Source organism: Hippocampus comes, unplaced genomic scaffold (genome assembly GCF_001891065.2).
Source record: "Hippocampus comes isolate QL1 unplaced genomic scaffold, H_comes_QL1_v1.1 scaffold124, whole genome shotgun sequence".
Taxonomy (NCBI): Eukaryota; Metazoa; Chordata; class Actinopteri; order Syngnathiformes; family Syngnathidae; genus Hippocampus; species Hippocampus comes.
Window position 1 is genome coordinate 318,664 of NW_017805075.1, and position 14,146 is coordinate 332,809.

Sequence of the window (14,146 nt, forward strand, 5' to 3'; positions counted from 1 at the left end):
GTGTGTGTGTGTGTGTGTGTGTGTGTGTGTGTGTGTGTGTGTGTGTGTGTGTGTGTGTGTGTGTGTGTGTGTGTGACACACACACACACACACACTTATTTATTTATTTTTTCCGGAATTTTCAGAAAAGTCCACTTTCATCTCTGTTCATGCTAAGAGAGTTGAACACAGTGGAAGCGCATCAGTCAGAGAAGCAAATTAACAAGCACAACTCAAAACATTTCCTCTCCTCTCTCCAGACTGCGGAGTTATTTGAAATGATTGAAAAGATGCAGGTAAGGCGATGTGCCCATTGCTACATGTTAATCGTCCCGGCAACTAACACGGCGTCAGCGGGCCTCCTCTCGAATCCGTCTTGAATTGTGCTTGTTCCCAAGCTAAATGACATTGCTTTATTAACACTGTTTGTACCCGCACAGTAAGCGCTTTATCTCACCTCACAAATTCTCCCCTGGTCTCTGCAGGCTTCGAAGCGACATTTGTTTTAATCAGGCAATCTGGCTCACGACAAATGAAGAGTTTTAAAATAGAGCTCATAGTTCTCCGCGTGTGTGCGTCATCAATCAGTTCATCATCAAACAATGAAATGAACTACTTGTGAGGTCATCTTTCATGTCTGGCCTAAATGAATATGTTGAAGAGAATTGGTCCCCTGTATAAAGGGGTGTAATGCACACAATTTAATGGAATGAGATTTTAAGAAAAGAAATAATCAGTTTCACTAACAGACTGAGAGCGATTTAGTTTTCTATACCACTTCTCTCCTACAGTGGTGAGCTTTCTCAACTCAACTTTACGCCCAGAGCACTACTTCGCGATGGTAGTGGACCCGAAAAAAAGCAGGGTGTATTGAACGAAATATATTCACAAAAACACCTACAGGGGAACGCAGCAGAAACTAAATCCAAAACACAAAGTCCTCAAAACCCCCAAGAAATCAAAGTAACACATGACAGAAGCACAAACAAAGTCCCGAAAACTCCAATAAACTAAAGGAACAACAAACAAAATAACAATGACAGTAAAACGAAACGTGACAGTGACAACAATCCAAAAAAGACTGACAGAAACCAGGGAACTAAATGATGTACAAGCAAATTGTCGAGACAACAAAGAACACCTGGACCAGGGTTGAGGGAGCTGATTGCATGACACGAGGAACCCGGATGACAAGAAAATGTGTGAACAAAACGAGGAAGAGAAAAAAGGCACGAGGAAACAAAACCAAATATAATGGAAACCAAAAGAAAATCATGATAACTGCTCTACACAAAAGTCAATCATTAAAATAATAACTACCTTCAATCTAGTTTTCTAAGAACTCCTTTTATATTGGCATTTAGTATACAAATGTTGGTCGATGAGAGGAGCAACACCGAAGTCTCCTCCGACCTGTATGAATGCATGACATCACTCGTGTTGGCTACAATTTGAAGTGCACTTATTTTGATAGCCTGCTTCTTGGGGGGGTAACATCAAGTCTAAACCAGGATGGCACGATGCACAGCTCACATTAAATGGCCCGAGACAAGTGCACAAAGACAAGTGGACAAGTTCAAATTAAGAAGCAAATTAGCATAGCAGTTGTAACAGGTTGGCAACACACCGGCACCTTTTTCATCTCCCCTTTTCCTTTTCGGTAACAACATCATACTGAAAGCTGTTAGCCCGAGGCAATCGATTTCTTGTATGAGACGTCATGTCGCGATCTAAGAAGGCCACCGTTCAAGTTGAGCATTATTATTTGCATTACACTTCTTCTACAGTTGTCATTCCCAATGTGATGGCAGTTGGATGGATGGGCTTCCTCATTTGTCTGCTTTTCTCTTTGCTACTTCCAAACAGATGCTCCAGTGTGGAGCCAGCACTTATCTCTGCATCTTTTTAATCCCCCCCTGGCCTCACTCATCACGCTTGCTCCACGCGCTAACAGACTCTTTAGCATTCTTAACTGCTCTCTGTCTGTTTGCTTCCATCTGTCCCTCCCTGATTTTTTTTTTTTTTTGCTTTGTTGCCCGCTGTGCATTCTTGGAGAACATTGCCTTCTCATTTTGTTCCCAGTGTCACTTTAGTGCTTGAATTGAGCTTGATCAATTACTTGTCGTCCATCTGTTTTATTCTTCTTCATCTTGCAGGGCAACAGGATGGATGAGCAGAGATGCACCTTTCCACCTCCACTCAAGGTACACTCCTCATGCAGACGGCGGGACATTAATCATACCATCGGAAGTAGCTCGTCCTATTTACGTAGTACTTTGTATTATATTCATAGTGCATTAAGTCTTGTAGTCATTTTTCAGTCAGTTTTTCTAATTCATCATCCTCTGTTCTAATGCGACCCCTGTGCAAAGATGACGAAAACCGCAAGTTTACAAACTTCTCAGTAACAGCAGCCCAAAACAATAGCGAAAAAACAATGCAACTAGTGAATGAATATTACATTGATGTATATCGTTGTTTATCTTCATTATGAATGTTTGATGACAAGCCAAAATTCTCTTTTCAGACGGAGGAGGACTACATTCCCTATCCAAGTGTCCATGAGGTAGAGTGCAGCACTTTCATCCTAGCGTAGGATTTGTTTAAAGACCCCGTAAAGTAATTTTGGTGTTTTAATTTTTTTTCTTCCAAATAGATTACAGTACACGTGTTTTTAAGATAGGAAGTGTTATACTATTTTTCACGTTCTCCATTGTCCGAATTTTTGGGACGTGGCTCGAGTCCAGCAACTCACTACCCCGGGCATATGTTCGGCCCTATCCCACGATATGAATAACGTGTGCTGACATTTCTTCTGTGGATATCCGTCGCAATTACAGATTTCCTTGGCTCATTTCTACTCTTTCAGTGTGCAGTTAGCCATCTAGCTATGCCTACCCTCACCCCAAATATGTTATGACATGCGCGGCTCATCTAGTGAGCCGATGGCAAGTTGGATGGCTTCACTGCAAATTGGCAGGCTACTAGCGACTAGCATCTTATTCGTCACCAGTGACACAGATAGGAACACTTGATACGCCAGCACGGCGTGGCAAAGGAATGCATAGACACTGAAAATTAGTCATCACTTTTTCATAAGGTTGACCACACAATTAATGCTGAAACATATACTATCAATGCTGAACATTTGAAAAAAATAGAACCAAAAAATAAAACAAATAAAATGACCGAGGAAAGGTTATTCCCAGTTCCCTTATCGTAATTGCACGGCCTGGTACGTCACTGTATGCAGGACAATGTGCCAACGTCATGGTTCTTTCCATTTTCTTGCTCTCCATACACATGGAATACACTGACAACTTTGGCTGACTGTTTCTAGAGTCTCAGCTTATAAAGGGCGTGTTGCATCAACCTATTCATAGATGTGGCTAGTGGGCTCACAGTCTGGTTGAATCCATCCAATACTCCACAGCCACTTGGAAAGTTAACAGCTTATAAGTTTCACTAGCCCGCAAAGGGGTCATACAATATGTCATCACCGTTGTTGCGTGTGGATCCCCACATAACAGAGAAACTTGAGAGAAAGTGTTTATTTAACACAGCGCCATATGGTTTTCAGCCTCTGAAACCAGGCTCTGTGTTTTTCATGCCTTTCGAGCTTTATTTTATATACTTTCCGACTTTTTTTATTCAATTTTGGCAGGCTTGATAACAATACTGTTCTCTGTGTTGTGTCAAATGTGTAAGATATTGGTTTTATCACTTTAGAACGCCTTTAACTTTTTTTATTTTATTTATTTTTTAAACATGTTACACCTGTGACAGGTTTTGGGAAGGAAGAGCCCCTTTCCTCTCATCCTTCTGCCACAGTTTGGTGGTTACTGGATTGAGGGAACAAATCACGAGCTGCGTAATAGTCCGGACTCATCGGAGCCGATGCAGACGTTGTCCCCGGACACTCGCACAAAGCTGGAATGTAACACAACGGCCACATTCTACCGCAAACACTTCCTGGCAAAGGTTTGTCATTAGCACTGCATCTGTTTTGAAACTCAGTCTGCTAGGTCAATGCTAACACATAATAGGAAATACCAAAGACAGGCTAATGAATAATGTCCATATGGTGGTGTTATTAAGCAATGGATATTTCAACGAACGGCGCAGCCACACATGTCGACAACCATTATAATATTCCTCACAGGCATGTTTTGCATCCTCTATGTAAAATGACTATTTTGTGCCATACTGATGAGCAGAGTGAGGCATTACAACCATATCAAGAATCCCACTTTGGTGCTAGGCAGCTCCTCTGTGAAAATCAAATTACATTACCTCAGATTAGTGAGCCATGTACAGTAATTGAGTGAAATTCTCCTTTGTATGTGTGATTATATTATACTGCTGCTCAGTGGCCAAGTTGCTCACACCACGAGAAGCCGCAATGAAGTGATCATGATGCTCAGAGCGTTTAAATCATTAAATTCTAATGAATTGCATTATAAGTCAATGTAGTATGTTTATACATACATACATTTTCAGGCTCGAAGATTGAATGGATGAATGGTATTGCCATTAATTTCAATGGGGAAAGATGTGAGCCACCACTACTCGAAAACTATTCAAATGTAGCAACTGCACTCCTTGCACAAATGAGCCAAATTACCCTGATGGAGGACTCAACAATCAATTTCACTTTGTGCTCATTAAACTGAATAAGCAACTGTCTGGCATCAAACTGCCTCAAGTTGCCTTTTTTTGCACTCATGCAAATTGAAATGCATAAAGCCTCGCCACCTATTTTTGTGAGCACATTATATAAACAAATTTGATCTGGATTTGGACGCTGTTCAGCGTGTGTGTGTGTGTGTGTGTGTGTGTGTGTGTGTGTGTGTGTGTGTGTGTGTGTGTGTGTGTGTGTGTGTGTGTTTTTCAGGGTATGATATTTACTAATGGCTGTACCCTTGCACTGTGCCCTCAGGAACACTTTAATTACTATTCAGCAGACAGCGCCCTGGGACATCTGGTGTTCTCTTTAAAGTACGATGTGATTGGTGACCAGGAGCATCTCCGACTAATGCTTAGGTAACACATACACGCTGCAGAGAAGTTTAACTCATCAGGACAGAAGAACTGCCTAACATGTTCAGTCGTGAGTGCATCAACACATCCCCCCTAGCAATGTTATCACAAAAGTCATAAAGCATGAGCGAGTACCAACAGTGTCATTTCCACAGTAGGGCAACAGATGGACTATTTAGGCCAGTGAGTGGGTGGGGATGGAATGAGGGAGCAAGCGAGAAGGGAAGGGTGGGGAAGTTTGATAATGTCCCGCACCGGATCCTTTCTGGTAGATTCTGAGAAGTGTTATATAACCTTTCATTTATATGAGGCTTATTTTATGACTTGACCAGGACCAAACAAAAAACATACCACGATGTCATCCCTATCTCCTGCCTGACTGAGTTTCCCAATGTGGTCCAAATGGCCAAGGTGAGTCTTTGATTTAAGGATACAAGGCACAACAGTATATTTGACATGTCCTGCTTGTTTATTCCAAGCTTGTTTGTGAGGAAGTCAACGTGGATCGCTTCTTCCCGGTGCTTTATCCAAAGGTACGTTTTTGAACAGTTAAAATCCCTGTAAAATGAAAAGAAATAAGTGTCTGAAATGAGGCTGCAAAATCATTTCAAATCTCTCCAATCTCGGTGTGGGCGTGTCTGCGGAAATCATGCTCAGCTGTCATCTGTCAACCAAATATTTTCAAGAACCTGGACAACGGGCAATGAAGCGTTCTAAAGCGGCACATGCCACTGCAACGTCCCAGTAAACATCATGGCCATCAAGTCTGACAACATAGTATCCCCCTCACTCGCTTTTGCTTTTCCACCTTTCTGTGTGTGATATGCACTCACTCAAGGCCAGCAACCTGGCACTCTTTCTCTCCGTGACGTTTGCACTGTTACCACCAAATATGAGGCACTCTAAAAATGTCACAGTGAGTTTTCATCTATCATATACTGTATGTTGGGAATATTTTAATCAGGAAGTTTTGAGGCTCAAACATTATGCTAATAACATGTTTGAAAGTACAGTAAAGCCACAGATTATTAACAGCTAAGCAGTTTAACAGTAGCAGCTGACAGAATTTGCTGTCCTAACACTACCTAACAGTGATACTATATATATATATATATATATATATATATATATATATATATATATGTATGTATATTTGATCGATAGATACATTTGATCAATTTCGAAAACTTAAATCATAAGATCGCTGTATGTGTGTATGTATGTATGTATATTTGATCGATAGATACATTTGATCAATTTCGAAAACTTAAATCATAAGATCGCTGATTCAGGTTTGAGAAGATGCTTGTGATGGATTTCCACCGAAAAAAAAAAAAAAATACAGACAACAGACACAAAATATGGTCACCGGGCTGTCCCTGAAAAATTAATCAGCCAATCAGAACGCATTCCTTAGAGAAGCCCACCCGCCTGTTCGGCTTGGAGCAAGAAAGCCTGGAAGTGCAAATGAGAAACAAGAAAGTCTAATCGAGAAACTAGAAATGATGCCATTGAGAGCAAAAAATTATTTTTTGGGCACAAATCTGATTCCATCTTTTTTCCATATTTATTCTCTTTCCTTTCCCACAAATCTCTTGCTGCTCTGTTTACAGGCCTCACGACTTATTGTGACCTTTGATGAACACGTCATAAGCAACAACTTCAAGTTTGGGGTCATTTATCAAAGGTTTGGACAGGTAAAAGGTTAATCTTAAATATAAATGTCCTCACTCACTGCCATCCATGCTCATTTAAATTTGTCAACTGGAAATTAAAGCATTTATAGTGAAACTCCTCTACAACGAAACCTACATGGGCGAAAATGCCCTCTAGTGTGAAAACATTTTCATGCATGAAAGCCATTCCCACTTTTCTGCTCCCCCTACAACGAAAAGTCCCCCTGTTCCATTATACGAAATCATTTTCTCTGCTCCTGCCTAGCAACGAGATTCACTCCAATGAAAACGTAAAAAGCCTTCCGCAATAGTCTAATCCAACCTCAGCATGCCACAGCGACCTCTACTGCTTCATTCGGAAACAGCAACAGCAACCACCACTGGTTTACACATGTGTATTATTAGTACAGGAAGTATTTGTTTCAGACGCAGCACGAACGTTGCATTGCTAAAATAGCAACAAAACGGACCTTTGCATGCCAAGCAGTTAAGAAAAGAAAAGCTATAACGCTTGAAGGCAGGATAAAGGTAATAAAAATGAAAGATGGAGGAAGCAAAATAAAAGACATACAAGAAGTTGATGGATGTGAAAATAAATGCTGATTGTTAATTTCGCAATTTCCCTTTTTTTCTTTCTATGCTCGCTATATGAAGTGTCAAATAAGTGTGTGCTCATACTTATGCACTATTGGAATAAAAATAAAAAGTACACATCTACGTTTTTGTGTGTGTGTTTGTATTTACGTCTGAGATAAAATCTGCTACAGTGAAAAGTCCCCTGTTGTGAAAAAATTCTTGCTGGAAACAAGATTTCGTTGTAGAGGAGTTTCACTGTACTGCCACCGACAAATATATATGTGTGTCAAGTCCATTTTTCGACTGGCCGGCGTGGAAGAGGGCCACGCCAAGCTCATCTGTGAAATTCCAGTTAGTAAACCACTGTAATGACTACAGTAGCAGATCCTCGTAGATGGGCCCATTGTGCTGCTTTGGATTTGTAATGAGCACTGTTGAAGAAGATAAAGATTACTTTGGGTTAGTTATCTGGTCAGAGAACACAATATTTTAGATACACGTTTATGCTCTCTGAGTATGCTTTTATTTCCTGTTTTATGACGCAGACTTCAGAGGAGGAGTTATTTGGCAATAGCCAAGAGAGTCCTGCCTTTGTGGAATTCCTGGCGTTCCTTGGAGAGAAAATTGAGCTTCACAACTTTAAAGGGTAATCATGACTTATTATAAGTGGTTTCACTTATTAATACATACTGTATTAATTAGTTGTTTATAGAGGAGGGCAATTGTGTTACGTGTATTGACAGCAGTGACACCAATCCAACCAGCATCGCCTTAGCGTCGGTTGAAAATTTGAAGCTGTTCAACCCCTAGTGGGTAATAATGACATTATTGTACGGTTATTATCAACGTGTAGTACCCGTTCCCCGGGCTTGTGTCTTGCGTGCTCTGTCTAGTGGTACCTGACAGAATCACTGTAGAGCTCGGTTTTATTTAACTTTTAAGTTCAATGCATTTGCAGTTAATCTTTAAGAACTGTTTGTTTTTAAACATTTATTTCGGTACAATTTCTCAAGCTTATATGGGTAATAATTGTAATTGCCTCATTCTTTGAGTAGTTTTTTTTTTTTTTCTATTTTTAAGTCCAGTGTTCATGTTCAAACTGCATACTGTTACAGTGGCATACAGTAACAAATGTAGTGTTTTCATGTTGGTCATCATGGTATTTTTTAGACGGTACTTGGTGTAAAACGTTCGAGAACCACTGCTTTCTTCGATGGTGAGCAAATCACAGTGTTAATGTGTGTGTGCACATGTGTGTAATGGTGTGCGTGCGTGTGTGTGTGTGTGTGTGTGTGTGTGTGTGTGTGTGTGTGTGTGTGTGTGTGTGTGTGTGTGTGTTAGATTCCGTGGTGGCTTGGACGTGACTCATGGCCAGACTGGCACAGAATCCGTCTACTGCAACTATGGCAATAAAGAGGTCATGTTCCACGTGTCCACAAAGCTGCCATACACCGAGGGGGACACGCAGCAGGTACTGTAATACAACACCGACACACATTGGCTGACGTGTCGTTTCCCTGTGCAGTCATTTTTTATAGAGTCAGCTGTGGGAAGGTTTGTCTTCAAAGAAGTAATACACGGATGGCCATCTGCTGGAAAATCTAATGTGGGCAGAAATGTTCTCTCATTGTGATTTAAAGCAGGGGGCATTGCTCTCAATCACAATGGACTTTTTTCCGGCACAGACTGGTTTCAGATAAAGCAGTATTTTCACCGACATAGAAACTCTTGAAAGAAAGTGATTAAAAACTCACCATTAAGCTGAATCCAGTTGTCCTTAGTGTGTCCTTGTTTCAAGTGGTTTCAATCTTGGGGTAATGGGAGACACAAACACTGGTAGAGTTTGTGTCCTCATGGCCAGATTGTGATGATGTTAGTATGGTCATCATCAGTGCAGAAAATCTTGCTCTACAAAGATGAAATGTTGGAAATGGAAAAAGGCAATTCTGTTCTTGAGCCTGCAGCCGCTTAAATGCGGATTTCTTTTCCTTGTAAATTGTAAGATTTTCTTCTGTCTTGTCATCAGCCACTGAAAAGACACCAGAATTGGAATTACTGTATGGGTGTGCTCTGTTTTAGGCCCAGAATGCACACACAATGATTTTTTATTAACATCTTTAAATCTGTGACAGAGCTCACATATGAAGATTAAAAATCAGGCCTTGACCAGCTTTGGTTGCGCTGTGTGTGGTCTGCTCCGATAATCTCAACACAGAGCACCATGCACATTAAGAAGATTAGTATTTATTGGTTGGGTAAATTGAACAACTTTAATATGGCTTAGATGGGATTCGGGCCGCCATTATTGGGACACATCTACTCTTCACACACCTTAGACCACAGGATCATTTTATGAAACTTACAAAAAGATTGTCTGGCGTTTGTCGCCATTGTGTCAGAAGGGGCAAAAGTGGGACAAAACAGCCTGGTTGTCTTGATGTGTGTATCCTGCTATACAGTATGTGTTCCAGAGGCTTTTTTTTTTTTTGCTAAATAAAAAATAAAATACGTGAAAAACCAGCAACAATTGTAAATAGCACAGCCACCTTATATCAGTTGCATATATGCTATCTATCTATCTATCTATCTATCTATCTATCTATCTATCTATCTATCTATCTATATATATATATATATATATATATTGCACTTATATTGAACTGTGTACAGCTCTCTTTAGCTACATTTATTTTTGTGCTTGCAAACAGTTTGTTTTTCTTCTTTCTACCCCCCAAATTTGCTGCTGTAGACTGTAAATTTCCCCAGTGTGGGAAAATAAAGGATATCTTATCTTATTTAACACATTTTTCTATATTGAACATCAGAGACTGAAAACATTTCATTTTGAAAATCCTGTGCCGCTGCTCACGTCGAACCGTTTGTCTTGGTCATGTGAGATGGTACATTGAAAAAAATTTAAAAAAAACCTGTGCGTCCTGTGGTGGCGGACCTTTAATTTAAAGCCCCCAGTCAACTCATGCTTGCGCACGTCATTAATGTGTTGCTTTTTACAAGCACAGAAGCAGTAAGGGGTCAACAGCCCAAGTGCAACAGCAGAAGTGGGAAGCAGCACTCCCTGGTGGTGTTTCATAGTGGGAACCGTTAGTGTCAGTTAAGTCTTCTTTCTCACATGGCCCAAACACAACCTGTAGCACCGACCTCCATTTGCAACCATATTCATATTTGTTCCATGAAATGTAATTAATTTATTTCCCACTGTCTATTTTCTTTATTTTATAGTGTTTCCCTTGGTTGCACTTTGTTGGATTTTTTTTGTTTTTTCACCATGACAATCTAATCTGCCTTCACAATCAATAGTGCTGGCCCATGAAACTTAAAATAAGCAAGGCAGCTTTATTTAGATAGCACATTTCATGCACAAGGCAACTACTACAACTAACTTCCTTCTACAGTGGTGACCCGCTTCTATCTCAAATCGCCTTTTCCCATCGAAAGGATTGGAAACACAATTAATCCATTCCAGCCCCCCAAACCAAGAAAAAAACATATTTCCATACCCTATAAACATGGAAAATGCGAGTACAAAACTCAACTCTACCTAATGTCTTGTCCTTCCTACTTCTGTTGGCGCTTGGCAAACCATCTTAACGGCTGCTTTAGCACAACCAACTGATGTTGTCCTTCCATTGCAAGGAAATTTCAGATGAGTTGATGATGGGTGGATGTCGTGATTTTTTTTTTCTGCTGCCATCTACCAGTGGTCTGAATTCCACTCATTTCATGAGATTTCAAATTCACCGCAATAATCACACCATTTTTCTATCTTCTACTTGGTTGGTCAGACCAAACCAAGTGCAGCTTGGAAAACATCTGTAGCCATTCTCACACTTAACAATACGATCATGCTAGTACATTCAATATCTCGTCTTTTTAAAAAATGTTTTATATTCTTACATTGTATGAAATGAACGTTCATTGCGAACTGCTCCAGATGATGTCATCGATGTGGCACAGTACCGGTAGTGTGCTCTTATATTGCAAATTTGTGTACTATCGTCATTTCTATAAGTGAGGTGTGATAGCAATGGGATTAAGAGGGGGATTAAGGTCCAGGTATCAATTGCATGGCCTGCCGCAGGTGCTTTGTAATCTTTTTCTGCTCCAGAGGAATATCTGAAATGGGTAACCCACTTGCTGTGCGTCTCTCGCATTACAGTTGCAGAGAAAGAGGCATATAGGCAACGACATTGTGGCGATTGTATTCCAAGAAGAAAATACTCCCTTTGTGCCAGATATGATCGCCTCCAACTTCCTCCATGCCTACGTTGTGGTCCAAGTTGTCAACCCATGTTCGGACAATGTTCTCTACAAGGTAAATAAACGTCATTGCCTTTTGTATTGTGCGTCCTCTGATAAATTTTTGTTCACCTTCATCTTGTTTTCAATCATATTTTACAATACAGTTATTGCGGGAGTTGCGTTCCATAAAGAAGCCATGATCAGTAAAATCCGTGAAGTAGTCATCTTTTTTACAATTATTAGGTAAACAAGACAATACTGTATTGAATGAAACCAAAGATGAAACATTTTTTCAGGACCAAGCATTTAAAAAAAACTAAAATACAAACTTGTTTTTTTTTGTTTTGTTTTTTAACAAACAACTGACAGTTTTTAGGAATACTGTGCAGAAAGTTTCGTTGACATTGTGGGTTTTGTCATGGAGAAAATTTGGCAAGATGAACAGCGATGAGGCACAGAGACCGATGACATTCGTCTCCAGTCCCTTCGCCAATCAGGATGCAGAACCCAATGGACTGTTTAAAAAAAAAAAAAAAAAAAAAGCACCAAAAAAATCAGTGAAACAGTCAAGCCGTGAAAGATGAACCGTGAGAAAACTGCAATACAATGTGACAATTGTCTAATTGAGTCGTGTTGCCCGGTATGAGATGTTTGGGCCTGAAATGTTTGGGAGTTTCTTGTTGCCCTGGGAAAACAAAACACAGGATCACTTTTGGTATTTTGACCTTTTTTTTTTTTTTTGCATTTTTTGCAACAAAAAATAATGTTGCGTTGTAACTAAATGGAAATGTGGATGTTGTGTTGACAGTAGTTTACATAATAAAACAAAAATATTCATTTTCATTCATTCATCAGAGAAATGTCCGATTTTGCAGTCATTTTTGCCCCCCAGAGCCATATATGGCTGCACTGCTCTACTTGTCTCTCATGATCAATGCTCAGTAATTGCCATGGTAAGGCAAACCTTTACTGAGCAGTGGCGTCTTTCCATGAGATGTGACAGCCTCCAGCAGCTCAAAGCAGCTGCTTTGAACAGACCCTGTTATGAATGGGTGTCAAATGTGAAGTCATTCTTGATTCTTGTAAGCTTTGAATCTCTGGGGGGAAAATTATCTAATATTTCACGTTAAAACTCACAGGTGTCTGTGACAGCACGAGATGATGTACCTTTCTTCGGTCCCGCCCTCCCAAATCCTGCTGTCTTCAAAAAAGTAAGAAAGTGACAACTTGGAAATGTGGACCGTCAATTCCCATTTTTGGTGGTTTTGTTTGAACAACCTTTTTCCGGCAGGGCCTTGAGTTCCATGAGTTCCTTTTCACTAAACTCATCAATGCTGAATACGCCTGCTATAAAGCTGAAAAGTTTGCCAAGTTAGAGGTGGGTTTTACTTCATCGATGTTTTATTTTCAGGTCAAAATGGCAAGTTTGTCCTTCGCACATGTTTGTGTGCCCGAGTTAGGAACGAACCAGGTCAGCCTTGTTGGAAACGCTTTACGAGGAGCTCCACGTGAACAGTCAGGCCATGATGGGCGTCGGGGCAGATGACGACAAGTTGGAGAACGGAGGCGGTGGTGGCAGTGGAGGCTTCTTTGAGTCCTTCAAGGTAACCGGCGAGGCAGCAGCGGAGGCTTCCAACAAGCAGCCTCACTTCCTTTTCAAATGATACTGCCCCGGTGGAAAAAAAGGATATGGCAAGGAAAGTTGGGCATTTTTGGAAATGGGTTTTGAGTTGGTTCTCATTGGAATGAAATTGACAAAATGCCTTTTCTCACCATGTGGAGATATACCTTTAAGGTAAGTGATTCAGCAGCGGTCCCAAACCTTTTTTGGTTTCAGGGAAAGCAATACAGTCGTGCCTTGAGATGCGAGTCGAAGCAATGTTTAGTTGATTATTTGATTTGGCGTGTCTTGGCTGTTTCAAGGATCTTCGTGTTTGGACTTAAACAAAGGACTCACTGTTAGTAGGGCAAATCCAATTTCTAGTGTTAGAAATATAAATCGATGTGACGATAAATATGGTCAAATTAGTGAACAGGCAATTTCTCAATGGCCAGTTATGTTCTTGTGAGAATAGCGTGATTATTTTGTCTACTTTTTTTTAAATAAGTAAAATGGCACCCCACAATATTGTGCTTCAATAATATACAGTAATGACATCATAAAACAGAAAATAATTAAAACTTTTTTTTTTTGTTGTTTCTCACCGTTCAATCAGGAGCGAACGGTGAGATTTGGACCTGGGCCTTCAGTATGAAGTGATGTAATCCAACCCTGTGGCATTATCTAAAGCAAAGCTATATGGTTGTTTTCGATACAGTAAATATTCTCTAGTGCGGACTCGTGTTTGCGCTGTCCAATTTGTCCTGATAATAGAAATTCCTCATTTGGGAAATGAGCATGGTGCATGTCCTTTATGAACCTGCAAGTATGTTGACAAAAATGCACGTGTAACAACACAATCAATAAAATACAAAAATATACTGTCCAAAAACTTTATATAACAAAAACTGCAATACAGGTGTATCCAAAAAAAAATTCACAACAGTAAAATATGTACAGTATTTTAATGTTTATTTTTTTTCTGTCTTGGGGAAAAATGTGTGTCTATTTTGAA

General features: G+C 40.1%; 1 protein-coding gene across 16 annotated transcripts in view; it reads left to right on the forward strand.

Moving 5' to 3' along the window:
* The window catches only part of rap1gapa (RAP1 GTPase activating protein a), an 89,348-nt gene that overhangs the window by 60,224 nt on the left and 14,978 nt on the right, over positions 1 to 14,146 (forward strand). For 12 of the 16 annotated variants that reach the window (XM_019865150.1, XM_019865149.1, XM_019865142.1 and 9 more), the window contains 14 exons: positions 240 to 275; positions 2,136 to 2,183; positions 2,507 to 2,545; positions 3,766 to 3,960; positions 4,919 to 5,022; positions 5,352 to 5,430; positions 5,499 to 5,552; positions 6,633 to 6,716; positions 7,817 to 7,917; positions 8,613 to 8,742; positions 11,449 to 11,604; positions 12,671 to 12,742; positions 12,823 to 12,909; positions 12,992 to 13,135. In XM_019865150.1, the coding sequence (XP_019720709.1) occupies positions 258 to 275; positions 2,136 to 2,183; positions 2,507 to 2,545; positions 3,766 to 3,960; positions 4,919 to 5,022; positions 5,352 to 5,430; positions 5,499 to 5,552; positions 6,633 to 6,716; positions 7,817 to 7,917; positions 8,613 to 8,742; positions 11,449 to 11,604; positions 12,671 to 12,742; positions 12,823 to 12,909; positions 12,992 to 13,135 (1,311 nt within the window). In that variant the 5' untranslated portion in view covers positions 240 to 257. The remainder of the gene's footprint in view (positions 1 to 239; positions 276 to 2,135; positions 2,184 to 2,506; positions 2,546 to 3,765; positions 3,961 to 4,918; positions 5,023 to 5,351; positions 5,431 to 5,498; positions 5,553 to 6,632; positions 6,717 to 7,816; positions 7,918 to 8,612; positions 8,743 to 11,448; positions 11,605 to 12,670; positions 12,743 to 12,822; positions 12,910 to 12,991; positions 13,136 to 14,146) is intronic. The other 4 variants (XM_019865141.1, XM_019865152.1, XM_019865153.1 and 1 more) reach the window with 1 other exon arrangement.